General features: G+C 36.9%; 1 protein-coding gene across 1 annotated transcript in view; it reads right to left on the minus strand.

Annotated features, from left to right (window-relative positions):
* PMS1 (PMS1 homolog 1, mismatch repair system component) overlaps positions 1-15,896 on the minus strand; it is a 146,065-nt gene that overhangs the window by 10,846 nt on the left and 119,323 nt on the right. The window contains exons 9-12 of the mRNA XM_007950224.2: positions 15,702-15,832; positions 10,935-11,095; positions 8,627-8,785; positions 5,431-5,511 (exon numbers count right to left, since the gene is read on the minus strand). Coding sequence (XP_007948415.1) covers positions 5,431-5,511; positions 8,627-8,785; positions 10,935-11,095; positions 15,702-15,832 — 532 coding nt within the window. The remainder of the gene's footprint in view (positions 1-5,430; positions 5,512-8,626; positions 8,786-10,934; positions 11,096-15,701; positions 15,833-15,896) is intronic.

Raw genomic sequence — 15,896 nt, forward strand, 5'->3', positions numbered from 1 at the left:
GGGGTCGCTAGGAGTCGGGGCCGAGTCAATGGCAAATAACAACAGGTAAAACAGAGCATTTGCTGCTGTGAAAATCTTTTACATAAAGTTAAACAAATTTAAAGTATCTTTTGTCTATGAATACTATAAAGTCAACATTCTTGTTATGTACATTTGTGGTCATTCTCGCAAAGTCATAACTGACATATTTTATAGGCAATGTAGATCTAGAAAGTGAAAAATATATACGCTTTAAAATTTTACTCTTAATGACTTTTAAGTTTAGAAAGAATATATTTTTATATCTCAAGAATGTCAAATTCTTCTTGGATTCTTCTAAAGAAACTTCTTGAAGTAGAGGGGTCAGTGAAAAAAAGGAAGACTTTCGAAGAGATGGATTGACACAGTAGCTGCAACAGTGGGTTCAAACATAGCAATGATTATGGAGAAGGTGCAGGACAGGGCACTGTTTCATTCTGTTCTGCATAGGGTCACTACAAGTCTGAACCAACTCGACATCACCTAACAACAACAGCAAACTGATAATTTTATGAAAATCAACATGACATTTCAGTAACAAAACTCCAAGTTAGGATAATGTAATTATTCTAGTTTCCTATTGCTGCATAAAAAAATCATGTCAAGATTTAGTGGCTTAACAATTTATCTTTCATGGTTCTGCAAACTGGGTGGTTTTTACCTGGGTACCTAAAACAACTGTAGTCAGATGGAAGCTTATGCTAGACTCATCTGAAGGCATCTTCACTCTGTGTCTGGGGCCAGAGTTGAGATGGCTAGAACAGTTCAAGCATCTTTCTCTTCATGATCTCTTCACCTGGCTAGTTTGCACTTTCTCACAGAACATAGGCTTATGGTAGCAGACTTCATACAAGCCAATGAGCTTCCCCAGAGCAAGAAGGAAAGCTGAAAGGGTTCTTAAAGCTTAACCATTAGCTACAATCTAGTGGCCAAAGTAATCATAAACTAGCCTAGATGCAAACACGTGGCTTAAATAGACTCATAAATTCGATCATGTGGTTTCAGTATACGTTTGCATTAAAAAAAAAAAGTATCTCTATACCCTTTTTAGCCCAACTCTGGTTCCTGAAACCAGTAGCATTCGTTCCCTGAGAACTTGTAAGAAATGCAGAATATTAGATCCTACCCCAGATCTCTTGGAAGGAAGGTGGGGCAATCCACTTCCGTAGTGATGCTGTCTCAGAAACCCAAGGAGGGGTCACTATGAGTCAGGTCTGACTCGACGGCACATAACAACAACAACAACAACCTCAGATCTACTGAATCAGAACATGTATTTTAACAAGATGCTAGGAGACCGATATGCACATTAAAATATGAGAAGTGCTGACTTAGGCCATACTCATATTGGTATACACAGAGTATCCTCAAACTTGTCATCTGAAGAAATCTAGAAAATATGAATTACTCATTTTTCAACTTTGGAACAGGGAAGGATTGTACTTTTATATTTTTTAAAATGGGCAAAATAGTCAAAACTTTATTGCTCCTATAAAATCTTTGACAATTTATAAACTGCACGGGGTGTGGGGGGCGGAATCTTGTTTTAATCTAATACATCAAAGATCATGACTACATATCTGGGAAAGTGTTTATTTTAAAACAGCTTTTTTTCTATGACTAAGGAAACAAAAAAGACAAAAAAAAAGTGCAAAGAACATAGAAACATATAAGTACTTTATATACATATAGCAATTTATATGCAAAGGCAAATGCAAAATGACATTTTTTTCACTATTATGATTAGCAAATAATTAAAATTATTTTTAGCAGGATAACAACATTGTCTTGCAAATTAACTTGCTATAATTTACAAACGTCTCTAGATAAAGCAACACTTAAAACAAACATGTCCTTTTAAAAGAAATAACAGTAAACTTACTTGTGAAAAACCTACCATTTTCTTCCCAAAATACATTCAATCCATTAAATTTCCCTGCTTCTTCTTTTCATTTCTATGATCTAAATTACAAGACATAATTATAATACCAATGAGAACATTCTTAAAAATTAAATAAGTTCAAGATTGAAAATAATTTTATGTTACCAGTTTGGTCTAGCTATAAATGTTATTTTAAAAAAATTCTTAATATTTAAATTCATATATGTGTGTGTGTGTGTGTGTGTATATAATTATTTCATTTATAGGAACAATTAGAAACTTTAGCTTGGTTTCTAAAAGCCCGAGATACAAACCTAGATTAAAATTTAAATATCTGATATAGTAATAATAAAACAAAAAGATATTTTATGGTTTTCTCAGTCTATATGGAACTCAGAAGGCTTAGCTAAAATCATACTGACTTCCAGTGTAGAAAGGAAAGGCAAATGACATTATTCTTCCAGCCATTATCTCTATTACCCAAAACGAGAGAGGTCTCTTTTGTACTTTAGTTCCACTGTGGCACCATTACAAAGAATCTAAACAAAAAACCCTACAAGGCCATGAAGGTCTCAATAACCATCAAATTGACTTTATTTATCACCACAGAGCTTTTATCCCTTTTTGCTTAAATCATTCAAACTGAATTCTCAAGAAACTTGTTAACTTGCTCTATAACTTGCTCTTTAGTTCATAACTAAACTAAAGTGTTCTAAATCTTATTGTGCATGTCCACATTTGAAAACCTTGCTAGTTTCCTACACTCCATGGAATAGGGAGCTCTGGTAGCATAGTGCCTAAGGCACTTGACTGCTAACCAGAAAGCTGGCGGTTCAAACCCACCAGCCACTCCTCGGAAGGAAAGTTGGGCAATCCTACTTCCGTAGTGATACTGCCTCGGAAACCCAAGGAGGGGTCGCTATGAGTTGGGTCCGACTAGACAACACATAACAACAACAACCACCATGGGATAAAATTCCCAAATCGGAAAAGGTCTACGAGATTCTTTACAATGCGGGTGCTGCCTATCATTCTAAACGTCATTTACTCTTCAAGATTTAGTAATGCAGAATTCCCTGCACACAAATGCATTGACATATGCTGTTTCTCCTGCCTCAAAAACTGTTCTTTCTTCTTCTGGACCACTAACTGGTTACTCACTTAAAACTTGACTCACTAGTTCCTTCCATAGGATTCCCTACACTGGGAATGGATGCCTCCTCTGTGTTTCCCTAGTACACCCTACATATGCTTATCATAATGCTTATTACTTATATTTTAATAGTTTATCTACTCTTAGTAACTCACGATCTCCTTAAAAACTCCAGACAGCATGGAGTATCTTCGCTTTGTATTTAGCACTGAGTGTGGCACTCAATATGGAGCTCTGGTGGTGTAGTACCTAAGGCATTTGACTGCTAACCAGAAGGTTGGTGGTTCAAACTCACCAGCCACTCCATGGAAGGAAGACTGAACAATCTACTTCCATAAAGATTTACTGCCTCGGAAACCCAAAGCAGGTCACCATGAGTTGGAATCGACTCAGTGGCAGTGGGTTTGGTTCTTTTTTTTTTGGTGGCACTCAGTAAGTTAATCGAATCAACAAAGAAATTAATACACAACTGAAATGGAGATCGGGAATCTGTTGTAGTGATTTCGAGTCCAACTTGGAAAAATATCTTTTTATTTCCTTTGATAAAGATTTTATGAAAAAGTCCATTTTATGAAAAAGACTAGTTTAAAATCCACTGCCATCAAGTTGATTCTGACTCATAGTGACCCTACAGGAAATGCCCCATAAGCTTTCCAAAGTTATAAATCTTTATGGAAGCAGGCCGCCTCATCTTTCTCTCATGGAACAGCTACTGGGTTTGAATCACCAACCTCTTAGTTAGCAATCATATGCTTTAACCATTACGTCACCACAGCTCCTTTGGAGGCATTTAAATATGTTCATTAATAATGTAGAGATAATTAACTGTAAAGAAAAGAGGTCATTCCAGACCCTGCTACTGAATATTCAAGACAAAATAGGAAGAAACAAATTCACAGAATATTAGAAATCATTGGGCCCTTGGAGATCAAGTTCAGCATCCTCATTTCAGAGATGAAAAAAGCCAGGTTTTAAAACTTAGAGAAAGGAGCTCTCTGGTGGTGCAGTGGTTAAGGCATTTGGCTGCTAACCAAAAGGCCAGTGGCTTGAACCCACTAGCCACTTCCCTTGAGAACGATGAGGCATTGTGCTTCCATAAAGATTTACAGCCTTGGAAACCCTATGGGGCCTCACTGAGTCAGACCTGACTTGATGGCAGTATTTTCGTTTCGTTTTTAAGGAGCAATAAAAGTATGGACAATTATCAAGCAGAGAAAACAAACTCAAGGTGGTAGCGGTAAGACGCTAAAATAGTGTGTTGCTAGTATTACAGGAAATAATGAAAAATATTTTGAAGTGTAAATTTAAAAAATTTAGGTGAGATCAACTAAGAGATCCAGAATAAGGGAACAGTTAACTTTTGATTATTCATGTTTGGCATAAGCTTAAGTAGTAGACAATCCCAAGTCATTTGATAAAAACTTGGCTTTGCAGTAAAATTTATTTTTTTCAGCACTTACTTTATTTATGGCAATATCAACATTTGAGGTGGAACTAGTAAGAATATTAGCAGTGTGCACTCAGCCAAGTCAATCATTCCAGGCTTCCATTTTCCCATATGTATGCTCAGTTTATTAGATCATCTTAAAAATTCCTTTTAGCAATTATGAATCCTCGGACCCTCATTTGTCCAGACCAATTCAAAATGTTTCAATTCCAAGCATAAGACTAGTTCATTTAAAAACTTAATTACTGGAATCTTAATTGCTTGGCAACTTTGGTTTTTAAGTTAGTGTGTTTTATTTGTGTGTGCTCCATGTGTATTTGCAAGATGTGCTGTGAAATAGTTACTGTATTTGATTTTCAGTGTAGACCCTAACCCAAGTTTACTTAGTGGTCCCTGTCTACCTTCCAAAATAGACTGGAAGATTACAAAAAGAAAATAAAACTAGTAAGAGATGGGTCAAGTGGTTGGAGAGGGGAAAATGTGTCATACTATCTTGGTTAAGAAATGTAGGCCATGATAGGACACAACTTGAACAACCAAATCTAAATGAAATCAGAGAACCAGATACCCAAGAAAAATAACAGAAACTCTTCAATATGAATTCAGATGCACCATTTTGCAGTGTATTAAATTTCTGAAACCTCACAGGCACTGCTGGGTCAACCATGGGTACCTTTCAGGCAAAAGGTCCATATAAGAGAGGCCTGTGGTCCACATTCCTGTATGGCTTTGACGGCACCCTTGAGGTACAGTTGAAGCTGAATCCTAGGCAACACCCTTCCTTGTCTCAAAGGAACATTGGGGCTTCCCACCTTGAGTCTTCCCTCTCCCAGGCAAGGCCTCTAATACACCTATGGGGTTTTCCTTTCAGATGTCCCCTCTTTGTCCTTAACCTCCAGTGTAGGCCTCCTAGTCTGCAGTTGCCATTACCTCCATCCTGGGTGCAAGGGCTTTGTCATCGCTACTGCCTACTCTGTCCATTTTGTCCAGTGGCACCGCTGTTGCAAACGCCTGGGGCAGAGGAGAGAAGCTGCAAAATGGCTGGTTCAGTAGTGGGAAGGGGGGCACATGGGAGGCTTGAGGTCAGGGGTCCCAGGCAGGACCTGGCAAAGCAATTAACTCACCCACCTCTGCTGCTCCAGCCTCCCTCTTAAATTTGCAACTCAAGATTTATTCATTTAAAGCATGCTGTTTAACTAAGTTTTATACTTATTTCCTAAAAAATATCTACACTTTGTTGCTCCAAATGACTCGTTGTTGTTGTTATATGCCATTGAGTCGGACCCAACTCATAGCAACCCCTCCTTGGGTTTCCAAGGCAGTATCACTATGGAAGTAGTTCGCCCAACCTTCCTTCCAAGGAGTGGCTGGTGGGTTTGAACTCCAGCCTTCTGATTAGCAGTCAAGTGCCTCAGGCACTACGCTACCAGAGCTCCTAAATGACTCTTTAAGGCCTACATTTCACGACAGGCTATGTAATAGTGGTTATGACCACAAGCTGTAGGATTAGTTTTTACAGCTTGTGAAAGCTAGATGAGATTTTCCAAGGTAGTAAATACTTCTGCTAGTACCACTAACTTGATTTGACAGAATTAAGGACTGGAGGAAGATGAGAATAAAGTGAGCTTCTTCATCAAAGAGGCCACTGTGGCATCAGCACAGACTTTTTAAATAACCATCTAGTCAACCCTGACTCATGGTGACCACACGTATGTTTGAATAGAACTGTAGTCCATAGGGTTTTTCAGTGACTGATTTTTCAGAAGTAGAAAGCAGGAAGGCCTTTCTTCCAAGACAACTCTGGGTGCACTTGATCCCCTTAGTCTAAAATTGCTGTTAGTACCTGAGCTCATTAATCTATTGCATTACCCAACACAGACCATATCAGTTAGAAAATGAGTCTGAAATTTTGCTTAGGGATGGTGCAAATTTCATCATCTATTCCCCTATGAGTTACTCTTCTCTCAATTTATCCAGTTAATTAAAAAGTATTACCACTAGATCAGGCTCCAAATTTATAAAATCAGTATTTCATTCACAAGAAACAGGGAACTGTTGACAGGAGAAAAGGCCAGGCTATGGGTAGAATTCCAGATATCACAATTTGTAACTTTTAACACAGGATTTTTAAGAATTTAAGATTCTCCTGGAGGATTACAGGAGGGTGGTGTGAGTACAAGGAGCTCTAGGGCACAGTAGTTAAAGCATGTGGCTGCTAACCAAAAGGTTGACAGTTTGAACCCACCAGCTGCTCTGCAAGATAAAGATAGGCCAGTCTGCTTCTTTAAAGATTTATGGCCTTGGATAGCCTATGGGGCTGTTCTACTCTGTCCTATAGGGTTGTTATGAGTCGATTCATCTCTACAGCAGTGAGTTTGTTTTTCTGGTTTGGTAGTGTGAGTACACAGGCACTGTATCCAGTGTAATATACTTTAAACAACAAATAGATTCATAAAAATCCTATTTCAGCTTTCTAGATGCAACGATGTGTCTCTCCTCATCCAGAGCAAAGAAGAATGAAGAAAACTAAAGATTCATGGAAACAGTTAGTCCTAGAGTCTGGTACAATCCGCAGACTATGAGACCAGAAGAACTAGATGGTGCCCAGCTACCACTGTCAACCACTCAGAGGGGGATCTAGGTAGGAGATCCTGGGTAGAGAGTGAGAACAATGTGGAACAAAACTCAAAATCATTTGGGGGGAAAGAAAAGGGAGAACCAGGTTTGCTGGTCTGATAGAGCCTGGTGGAACCACTGAGACTATGGCCCCTAGCTGCCCTTCAGGTCTGGAATTGAACCCACACCTGTGGTTTCCAGCCAAATAAAAGACAGGCATATGAGCTGAACATTTACCTGAGGTAGATACACTCCTTGGAGAGAACAATCATGGGAGAAAGAAGGACTGTTTATGCACAGGGAGACAGCTCAGGGGGCAGGGGTGCATGCAGGGACAGACACAGGGAAGAGGTAACTATCAGGAGGAAGTGGGAGGGGAGCTGTTGCATTGGGCTAACTGTAGTCAATGTCACGAGACCAAGTGTATGTGAACTGTTGTATGGAAAGTGAATTTGCTCTTTAAATTTTGACCCAAATCACAATTAATCAATCAAAATAAATAAATGAGGAAAAACAAAAAACAAAAACAAAAACAAACAAAAAAATTCAGCTTTTTGTACATTAACCATTTTGGTGCACTATGAGACCTCAGGTTTGAAAAGACATGCACAATGTACAATGTTAACCCTTGCAAGACTGAATCATTTTCTGCTTTGAATTTTTTGTTGAAACTGTTTTTAATAATAGAAGGCATTCTGAAATTTTTTTTTATTTTAAATTGAGGTAATATGAATTCTGATACAATTGGTGGAATACATATGTCCCAGGAGGTCTCTGGTGCTGGGGCTGGTGAGATGAGGTCCATTTCTTCAGACTCACAGTTATACAGGCCCTCACCTGATGGCAGCACACACTGAAAGTGGGACAGCAGGTTCCCACTAAATCTCAGAGGTGAGCACTCTATGCCCCATAGGTTATGAAAGGTTTAACCTAAATTTTGTTAAAAATCTAGATCTTCCCATGTTCTCTGACAAAGTTTGACCTTAATTCCATTAATTATAGTATAAGAAAGAGACAGCAACAATATAACCTTTACTCCAAAGTTGGAGATAGCAAGATTACGGAAACTATATTCTCTCTTCTTCCTCTGAACTTTATTTTTTCCCCTTTTCCTACTCCTTGTCTTCACTGTACTTCAAACAATACAGACAACTTCTGCCAGATATGCCAAGTTGAGTCTGCTGGTATGATGTGTGATTCTTCCTTGCACCTAGTTGACCTAATAAATCAATCACACAAGAATACTACATATTTTCCAATTTGGAGTCTGCAACTGGTAATTATGATGAAGGACGGTTCTTGAGAATCAACTGAATTAAGTCCATATTAGTTTATTTAAATTTTCCAAGATTTTTGAAAATTGTTTTCATTATACAAACAAGCCAGTGAATTCTTATTTATTAATAAACTGCTTAATATATGATAATAGAAAGATCGTTTGAAAACTGACTCAAAATGTCTTATGACTGAACCAATTTCAATGAATTTTCTTAAACACAGTTAATCATACAGCTTTTGGGAGATGTGTTAAATGATGAAAAAATGGGCGACCATGAACACACCCTTTAATTTCATTTCTAAATTGGTGCTTTATCCTGTTGACAATGTCTAGGACGTCCTCTTTGGATAAGTACATGGGTAGCTGTCTAGACAGACGTACTGCTTCTCCCTGTGAAGAGAAAGTCATGCATTTTACAGGGATATACCCTGAAGCAGAAAATATGTTATCTTGGCAAAAAGGAAAATAGAAAATTAATTATATTGTTGTCATTATTCATTCACTCAGGAAATATTTAAGGAGCACCAATTATCTGCTAGTCAATTCTGCAGGTTCTAGGGATACAGTAGAGAAGAAAAGAAACAAAATCCCTTCTCTTGTGAAATTACATGCTAGTGCAGAGAAAGGGAAAGACAGAATGTGACTGAATAACAATGCAGGAAAACAGGGACAGTGACTGAGTAGTTGGGAAAGGTTTTCTTGAACAAACAGAAACTGTGGGGGAAGAAAAGCATTTCAAGCAGAGATAAGAGAAAGTACAGAATGTCCAATATGAGTACATTATTGATAAAGGGAAAAAAGGGGCAAGATAAGGGACTGGTCAGGAGCCAGATCAAAGAGGTCCCAGAAGGGCAGGATGAGTAGCTCAGGTTTTAATCTGAATGTACAAGAGTAACCAGAGGACTTTTAAGTGAGGGTCTGATCTTCAGTCTGGTGGCTGTGTGAAGAGTCTGCAGTCATCACTGCAGTCCTGAGACGAGGCTTTGACTACAGTGATAACAGTAGAGATGGAGGGAGGTAGAAAGATTCCTGATAGGAGTTGGAAGTAGAATCAAGAAGACATGCTGATAGGCTGGTTATGAGGAACATAGAAGCAAAAAGAATGCCTATATTTTTAGTACAGTAATACTGTTTTCTGAGGTAACTAAGATTGAAGAAGGATCAGATTTGGAGGCAAAATAGTATTAGTAAAGTTGGCTTCTTTTATTTATTTATTTTTAAATTTATATTTGAAGCATCTTGAACCTTAACATCATTCTAACCACATCCTCTCTCTCCCATTATCATTCTAAACATCCTACTCCTTTATTCTAACTAAACCTGTTCTTTTTCTTCATTTTGACCTTTAATCTCTTCAATCCCTCCTTACTCTCCTGGTCCACCAGCACCCTTCTGTCATCTTTCCCTGCTTAGGCTCTAAAGCCAGACATTTCAAGGACACTAGCTTTAGCATCCTTCAGTCCTTCTGGACTACTAGATTCAATACACAAAACACTACACACAACTTAACCTTTTTTTTTATATACATAGAGTTCATACTCTTTCACAAGAAATGATTTCTTTGAAGTCTCTAGAAACCTCCAGTGCTTAATTTTACTACAATATGCTGGGAATGCCCATTAGACAAAGTTCCTGAGGACTTACAAAATTACTGAATAAGTTTTTCAGAAAGCGCAAAGAATGAATCTTCTATTGAGGAAGTCTGACTCTCAGAATGCAACAGATACACCATCATTATACCCTAACAAAAATTCCTTATTTAAAAGAGAAATTAAATTCTATTAAAGTTTTGGCTTAAAATAACAGCACTGGTGACTGCTCCTGAAAATACAGTTTTTAGAAACAGTCACTATTGTTTCCCTCTACTTGGACATTTTAAGTTTATAATCTTCCTCCATCACTATTATTTACTTTTGAATTAATTTTTTAAAAATCCATTATAGCTACAGTTCTCATTGTGGTGGATATTGTTAGGAAACAAAAACCACCACTTATTTAGTAATATAGGTCTATTAAAAGAGATCAAGGTTTAGAATTTTATCACTTTCTTTCCAGACAAGTACTATATTTTCTTTCATATAACATGCCCACAGAAATAATGCACACAGATAATGCCCACAGTGCACACAGGAAGCTAGCCCATGAGGGGGCTGCCCAGTGTGGGAAAAAAAACTGTGTGACATATGTGTTATTTGTATAAAAATATGGTATATAGTATAAGATAGAGCCTTTTGAATCCCTTCTAATTATGGAGATTTAAAAAAATCCTAAGTATGAAATGTCTCATTCATAAAGCTCTTCCTTAATATGTACCTAAGAAATAATGTTATGGTAAGGATCCATGATACAATACAAATAATCAGTCTAGACGTAAAATTTTAATGGAGTTGGTTATTCTTTTTCAAACAGTATCACCTTTGTGCAAAGAAAATAAACAAACCTTACTGAAACAGTTTACTATTTTTAAATGGCTTATTATTTTAAGAAACAATTCACTATCTTAAAACCTACCAAACCCACATAAGCTAATAATATATACCTCTAAATAACTTATCACTTTTCGAGGTCTACATTCATAAACTTCCTTGGCATTTTTGTTTAGGATAGCATTAAGAATTTCTTTCAAATCCATTACTCCATAGAACGGGAGGCAGTTAGCCATTCCTTCTATTTCTAAGTAGTTTTCAGCAACGGAAACTCCTGAAAGAAAAAAATGAAAACACACACATAGTCATTTTAGTTTAAATTAAATTTTAGAACAATGTTCATTAAAAACAACATCCATGTTAAAACATTTAGTTAATCTTCAATAGAAATTCGAGATAGTCAGAACAAAGTTTTACTTCCTTACTTGGAGAACAACTAATAATTTCCCACAGGATTTCAAATTCATATTAAGTCATAAGTGCTCATTGACACCACATGAGTTTTATGTAATTTAATTTAATCTCAGTTATTGCTGCTCTGTTGCTTACATTTGTTGAGAACATTTCTTATTTTGGCGCAAAAGAAGAGTCCCATGATATTTATTAAAATAAAACTGCTTTAAGTGTTTTAACAACTGCTACAGTTCAAATTCTATCCTACTGGTTTAATATCTAATTTAAAGGCCTGAATTATTTCTGTGATTATTTTAAAATGTTATAAAAATACTCAAACAGTAATTTAACAATATACAGTAATTTGAAGAAATAAAATACTAATGTTTGTTCAAAATATTTTACTAGGCAATGCTAAAAATGACATGTTACCTATTATTTAAAGTACTTTAAATAATTTAGTAATTAAAATATAACTAAAAACTAGCTACATGATTAGCTGTGTAACTGAGGCAATAATCCCTAACAGCACATATTCCATAGCATCAAATTTAGCCTTAACATGGACTTATGTGATTTTGGAAAATAGCAGAGCACTGTCTTCTCTGACTGTAGCTGTACAGCAGTTGTTCTTAAAATTGAAGACAATACAATGCCACCTAGAAGCAAGGAAAAAGAGCCATCTAATCTTAGTAACCTATCATTGTGTTAAAAGAAGCATAGTGTAGGTTTGAGAATTTCAGATCCTGAGAACTCTAATGATCTTAGGTCTAACCTGTTCCCAGTTACAGACTAGTTCTTGGATTGCAGTTACAGTGGGGGCAGACTGAACACAGCATGTATCCTAGTATTCTTTGAGGAATAATATAATATATAATATAATCAAGCACTAAGGTACAGAGCTCAGTGAAGGGAGACACGAGAGTTAGAACAGGCAGGGAAGCTAAAATGGAATTTGAAACAGGGTTTAGATAGACAAAGTGGTAGAAGAATATTCTAGCTCACATTTATTTATTTGTGTGTGTGTGTGTGTGTGTGTAAGGATTTTAAAAAGTATCATTCTAAGAGTCTCTCCACTATTGCTAGTGAAAAGTATGATTAGACTTAAAGGTCTTGTACTGACTATATTTGTCTTAGAAAATGGTATATTTCACAGAATGACTTGTGCTTATGGGTAAAAATACTTGGCAAAGGACGAGGAAATTGAGCAGTATTTTAATCTTTGTGTTTGGAAAATGAGATATGGAAATTTTAAGAGACATCTGGAATTACAACAATTAACTTTCAAGAAGTATCCATAAAATTCTATGAAATGCTTCCTAATTTTCAGGAAGAATACTTCAAATGAAAAAGTTATCTGACAAATTTTCACTTGCTAAAATATGGAATTCTTACTCAGAACAGAAAGCTATTCTTATTAATAAGCAAAGTTTTTAGGGTCACACTCAGAATCTTCTCTTCACAGACACCTTTGTCCTCCTCACCCATTGTGACAACAAGCAAATTGTTGATTCAAAGTTCGTACAACAATATACTCACTAAAATAGTCCTTAAACATCTACCTTATGAAAAATAATGCAGAAAAAAAAAGAAGACTAAAACAAAAATGAAGAAAGGAAACATGAATTCTTTAATTTGGTCTGTTATTGAGAAAAGAAATAGTTCTGATGATAATCTAAACAAAGTTAATTCCTGTCAAATGAAATTGGTTTGCAGCTGATGGTCATATTCAGTCTTGCACCTTCAGTGCCATTCAAAATACCTGTCATTCAACAGGACTTAAAAAACACTTATCTACAAGCTAAGAGCTGCATGAGTGTACTTATTTTTTAACTTAACAGGAAGCTGAAAAAATGAACATACTCAGGCAACAGACAGGACAGTTATCCTGTTAAAGGAAATTGCTATAAGGAGACACACTGACATTTATTCTTTCATAAAAATGGTACCTGCCACCAATGCATGCAGCTAATTAGAGAATTAGATTAAGTCAAGTAAAATATATGCTACACTGCTACACACACACACCCAGAAAACAAAACACATTTTGCTTCACAATTCAGATAAATTAAAAAGATGCTAGGGAGCCTAATGAAAAAAATGTCTAGAAACAAAAGAAGTGACAAGTCAGTTCAGGCCAGAAAGTTGGGTGGGGAGGTGAGAAGAGATTATTTAAACATCTACCACTGCCAAGTACCACATTAAGTCATCTATGTAAGTTACCACATTGATTCCTCACAACTACTTCATGAATTATATATCCCAATTTTAATAGGGAAGCAGTATAACAAATGAATTAACCAAGTCTGCTTGCATTCAAACTCGAGTTCTACAACTGTGTTCCCTTAAGCAAACTTCTCTGTGCTTTGATTGTTCCATCTGTAAAATGGGGACATTAATGGTACTTACTTTATAGGGCTATTAGGAAGATTAAATGAAGACATTTAATACTTAGGTAGTTTTAAAGTGACTAAGGCACTTGACTGCTAACCAGAAGGCTGGCAGTTCAAACCCACCTGCCACTCCTCGGAAGGAATGTCGGGCAATCTACTTTCGCAGTGATACCACCTCGGAAATCCAAGGAGGGGTCGCTATGAGTCAGGTCCAACTTGATGGCAAATAACAACAACAACAACAACAACAACAACAACAAGTGCCCTGAATATAAGTATTCAATAAATATTAGTGGTTGTTATTGATGAGGAAACAGCAAGGTTTACTGACTTTTCCAAGGCCAAACCATTTTTAAATTGCAGAGTTGGGATTTGGATTACCTCTTTCTACCTGAAGTCTAAATATCTTTGTTTACCATTACTTTATCTAAAGTTGAGGTTGGGGTAAGAAATTTAGGGTAGGTGCACTGAATAGCTTGATGTGGCCCTTCTAGCCATTGTCCTCCACTCTGTGATGTATTGTAAATGCCATTATCCATGCCTGTTTAGGGTGGCGTTGTAGTTAAGGTCAGGTATCAACTTGGCTGGGCAGCTGGTAGCAGTCATTCTCTATAATGACTGGCAATCAACTCTGTGATGGGATTTAGGTTAATGCTGTTGGGGCAACACAGGTGGAATATATCTTGAGTCCTGCCTTGCTGGAGGGCATAATTCAAATCACTGCCCGTAGCTTCCCTGAGAGTATACCTACGAATCTCTCCTCTTGCTCCGGGCATTGTGTCTTGGATCATCCTCATCTCACCCCCGGATTTGGGACAGCAGGGACAGCAGCCGTCATCTGATCTGCTGATCGAGGTTCATCAAACCCTGAGATTGGGAGGACCTGGGACTCACCAGCCTGCCAGCCTCCACCTCTACTACGTGAGACGAACCCTTGGGTGTCTGTGAGTTCTGTGAGGCATTACAGCGAAATATAGAACCCTAAGACTGGGGAAATTATTGGGAGGAGGAGGAGGAGGAGTTAATGTCTGAAATGATGGAGTGGCATGGTAGTTTGGACATTTGCGACATCTTTGACCTCCGCCTCAAGGGGACCGGCCTTGTGCTGATCTTTCTAAGAGAAATTGTTCAAGCAGTAGGTATCCTAAATTGCACAACTAAAGTTAAATTACTTTTACGTTTAGAACAGCAAAGCATTTCTTGTATATACCTAATTTCATGCTTCTGTACTTTGTTTTTATTTGTTTTCTTTTCATGCACCAGGGAAACATTCCTTTAAACACTTTCAACATTGCTCTAGTTATTAAACTTTGTTTCTCTCTACTTTGGTTGTAAGTTTAGGAGTAGAAGGAGGGACAATGGAGCCAACCTCTGTGTACTATTGTGCCCCTTAATAAGAGATGAAGAGAAAGCAGCAAGACAGAACGAGTGTAGGAAGCTAGGGCAGAAGGCAGGGAAGTGTGGGAAATGCGAGAAAACAGAGAAGGGACCCACCAGGAAAACTTAACTCCTCCAGCAGAAGGACTTTCTTTTTCTCGCTCCACCTGATGGATTTTCATACTAAACAAAGATCATTAGCTTTTTGGTAAAACTATGGAAGCAAACCATCTACTCTCCAAATATTAAGACTGCTGATATTAAATGCCCACTTCATGAAACAAGTAAATGCTTTAAAAAAAGAGAAAGGAGATATCCACTTTTGTTTGGCCATCCCAGTGTCTAATATTTATTTCAATTTCACCATCTAAAGGAGTATTTTAATAATTTTGTTAGCAAATCAGGCAGTCTGAATATTATGTCAACGGATGGCAACAATTACAATGAAACTCCTTGATTAGTTATAAAAATGAAAAAGTAAGGCAATGTACTGAAAGAGAAGCCAAACTTGCTTGTTTCATACATAGGTGTTCTCTGTAAACTAAGACTGTTTCTTCATCGCTAACACTGTATATCTGGTGAGGCAAAAATATGCCATGATACCTGTAAATAAAACCTAAATGTAATTCTTAGAACCAGACATTATTATTATTATTATTTACTTTTTTTAAAGATTTATATTTCCAAGTCAGAAAATATTAAGCCACATTATCATACCTGGTATCAATTTGATGTTGAAACCATTTGCTGTAAGACGAGGATCGGACAGGTATATTGACCCATTGTATCTTTGGTCATCTGTTGTCATTTTATGTAATACCTCTAAATAATGAGATCCATTAAAAAGACTGAAAAAGAAATTATGGACTTTTAACTTATTAATTATGTAAAATGAAATAATGGGATTTTTTT

The sequence above is a fragment of the Orycteropus afer genome, unplaced genomic scaffold (assembly GCF_000298275.1).
Source record: "Orycteropus afer afer isolate SDZICR_OR568_19922 unplaced genomic scaffold, OryAfe1.0 scaffold00001, whole genome shotgun sequence".
Lineage (NCBI taxonomy): Eukaryota > Metazoa > Chordata > Mammalia > Tubulidentata > Orycteropodidae > Orycteropus > Orycteropus afer.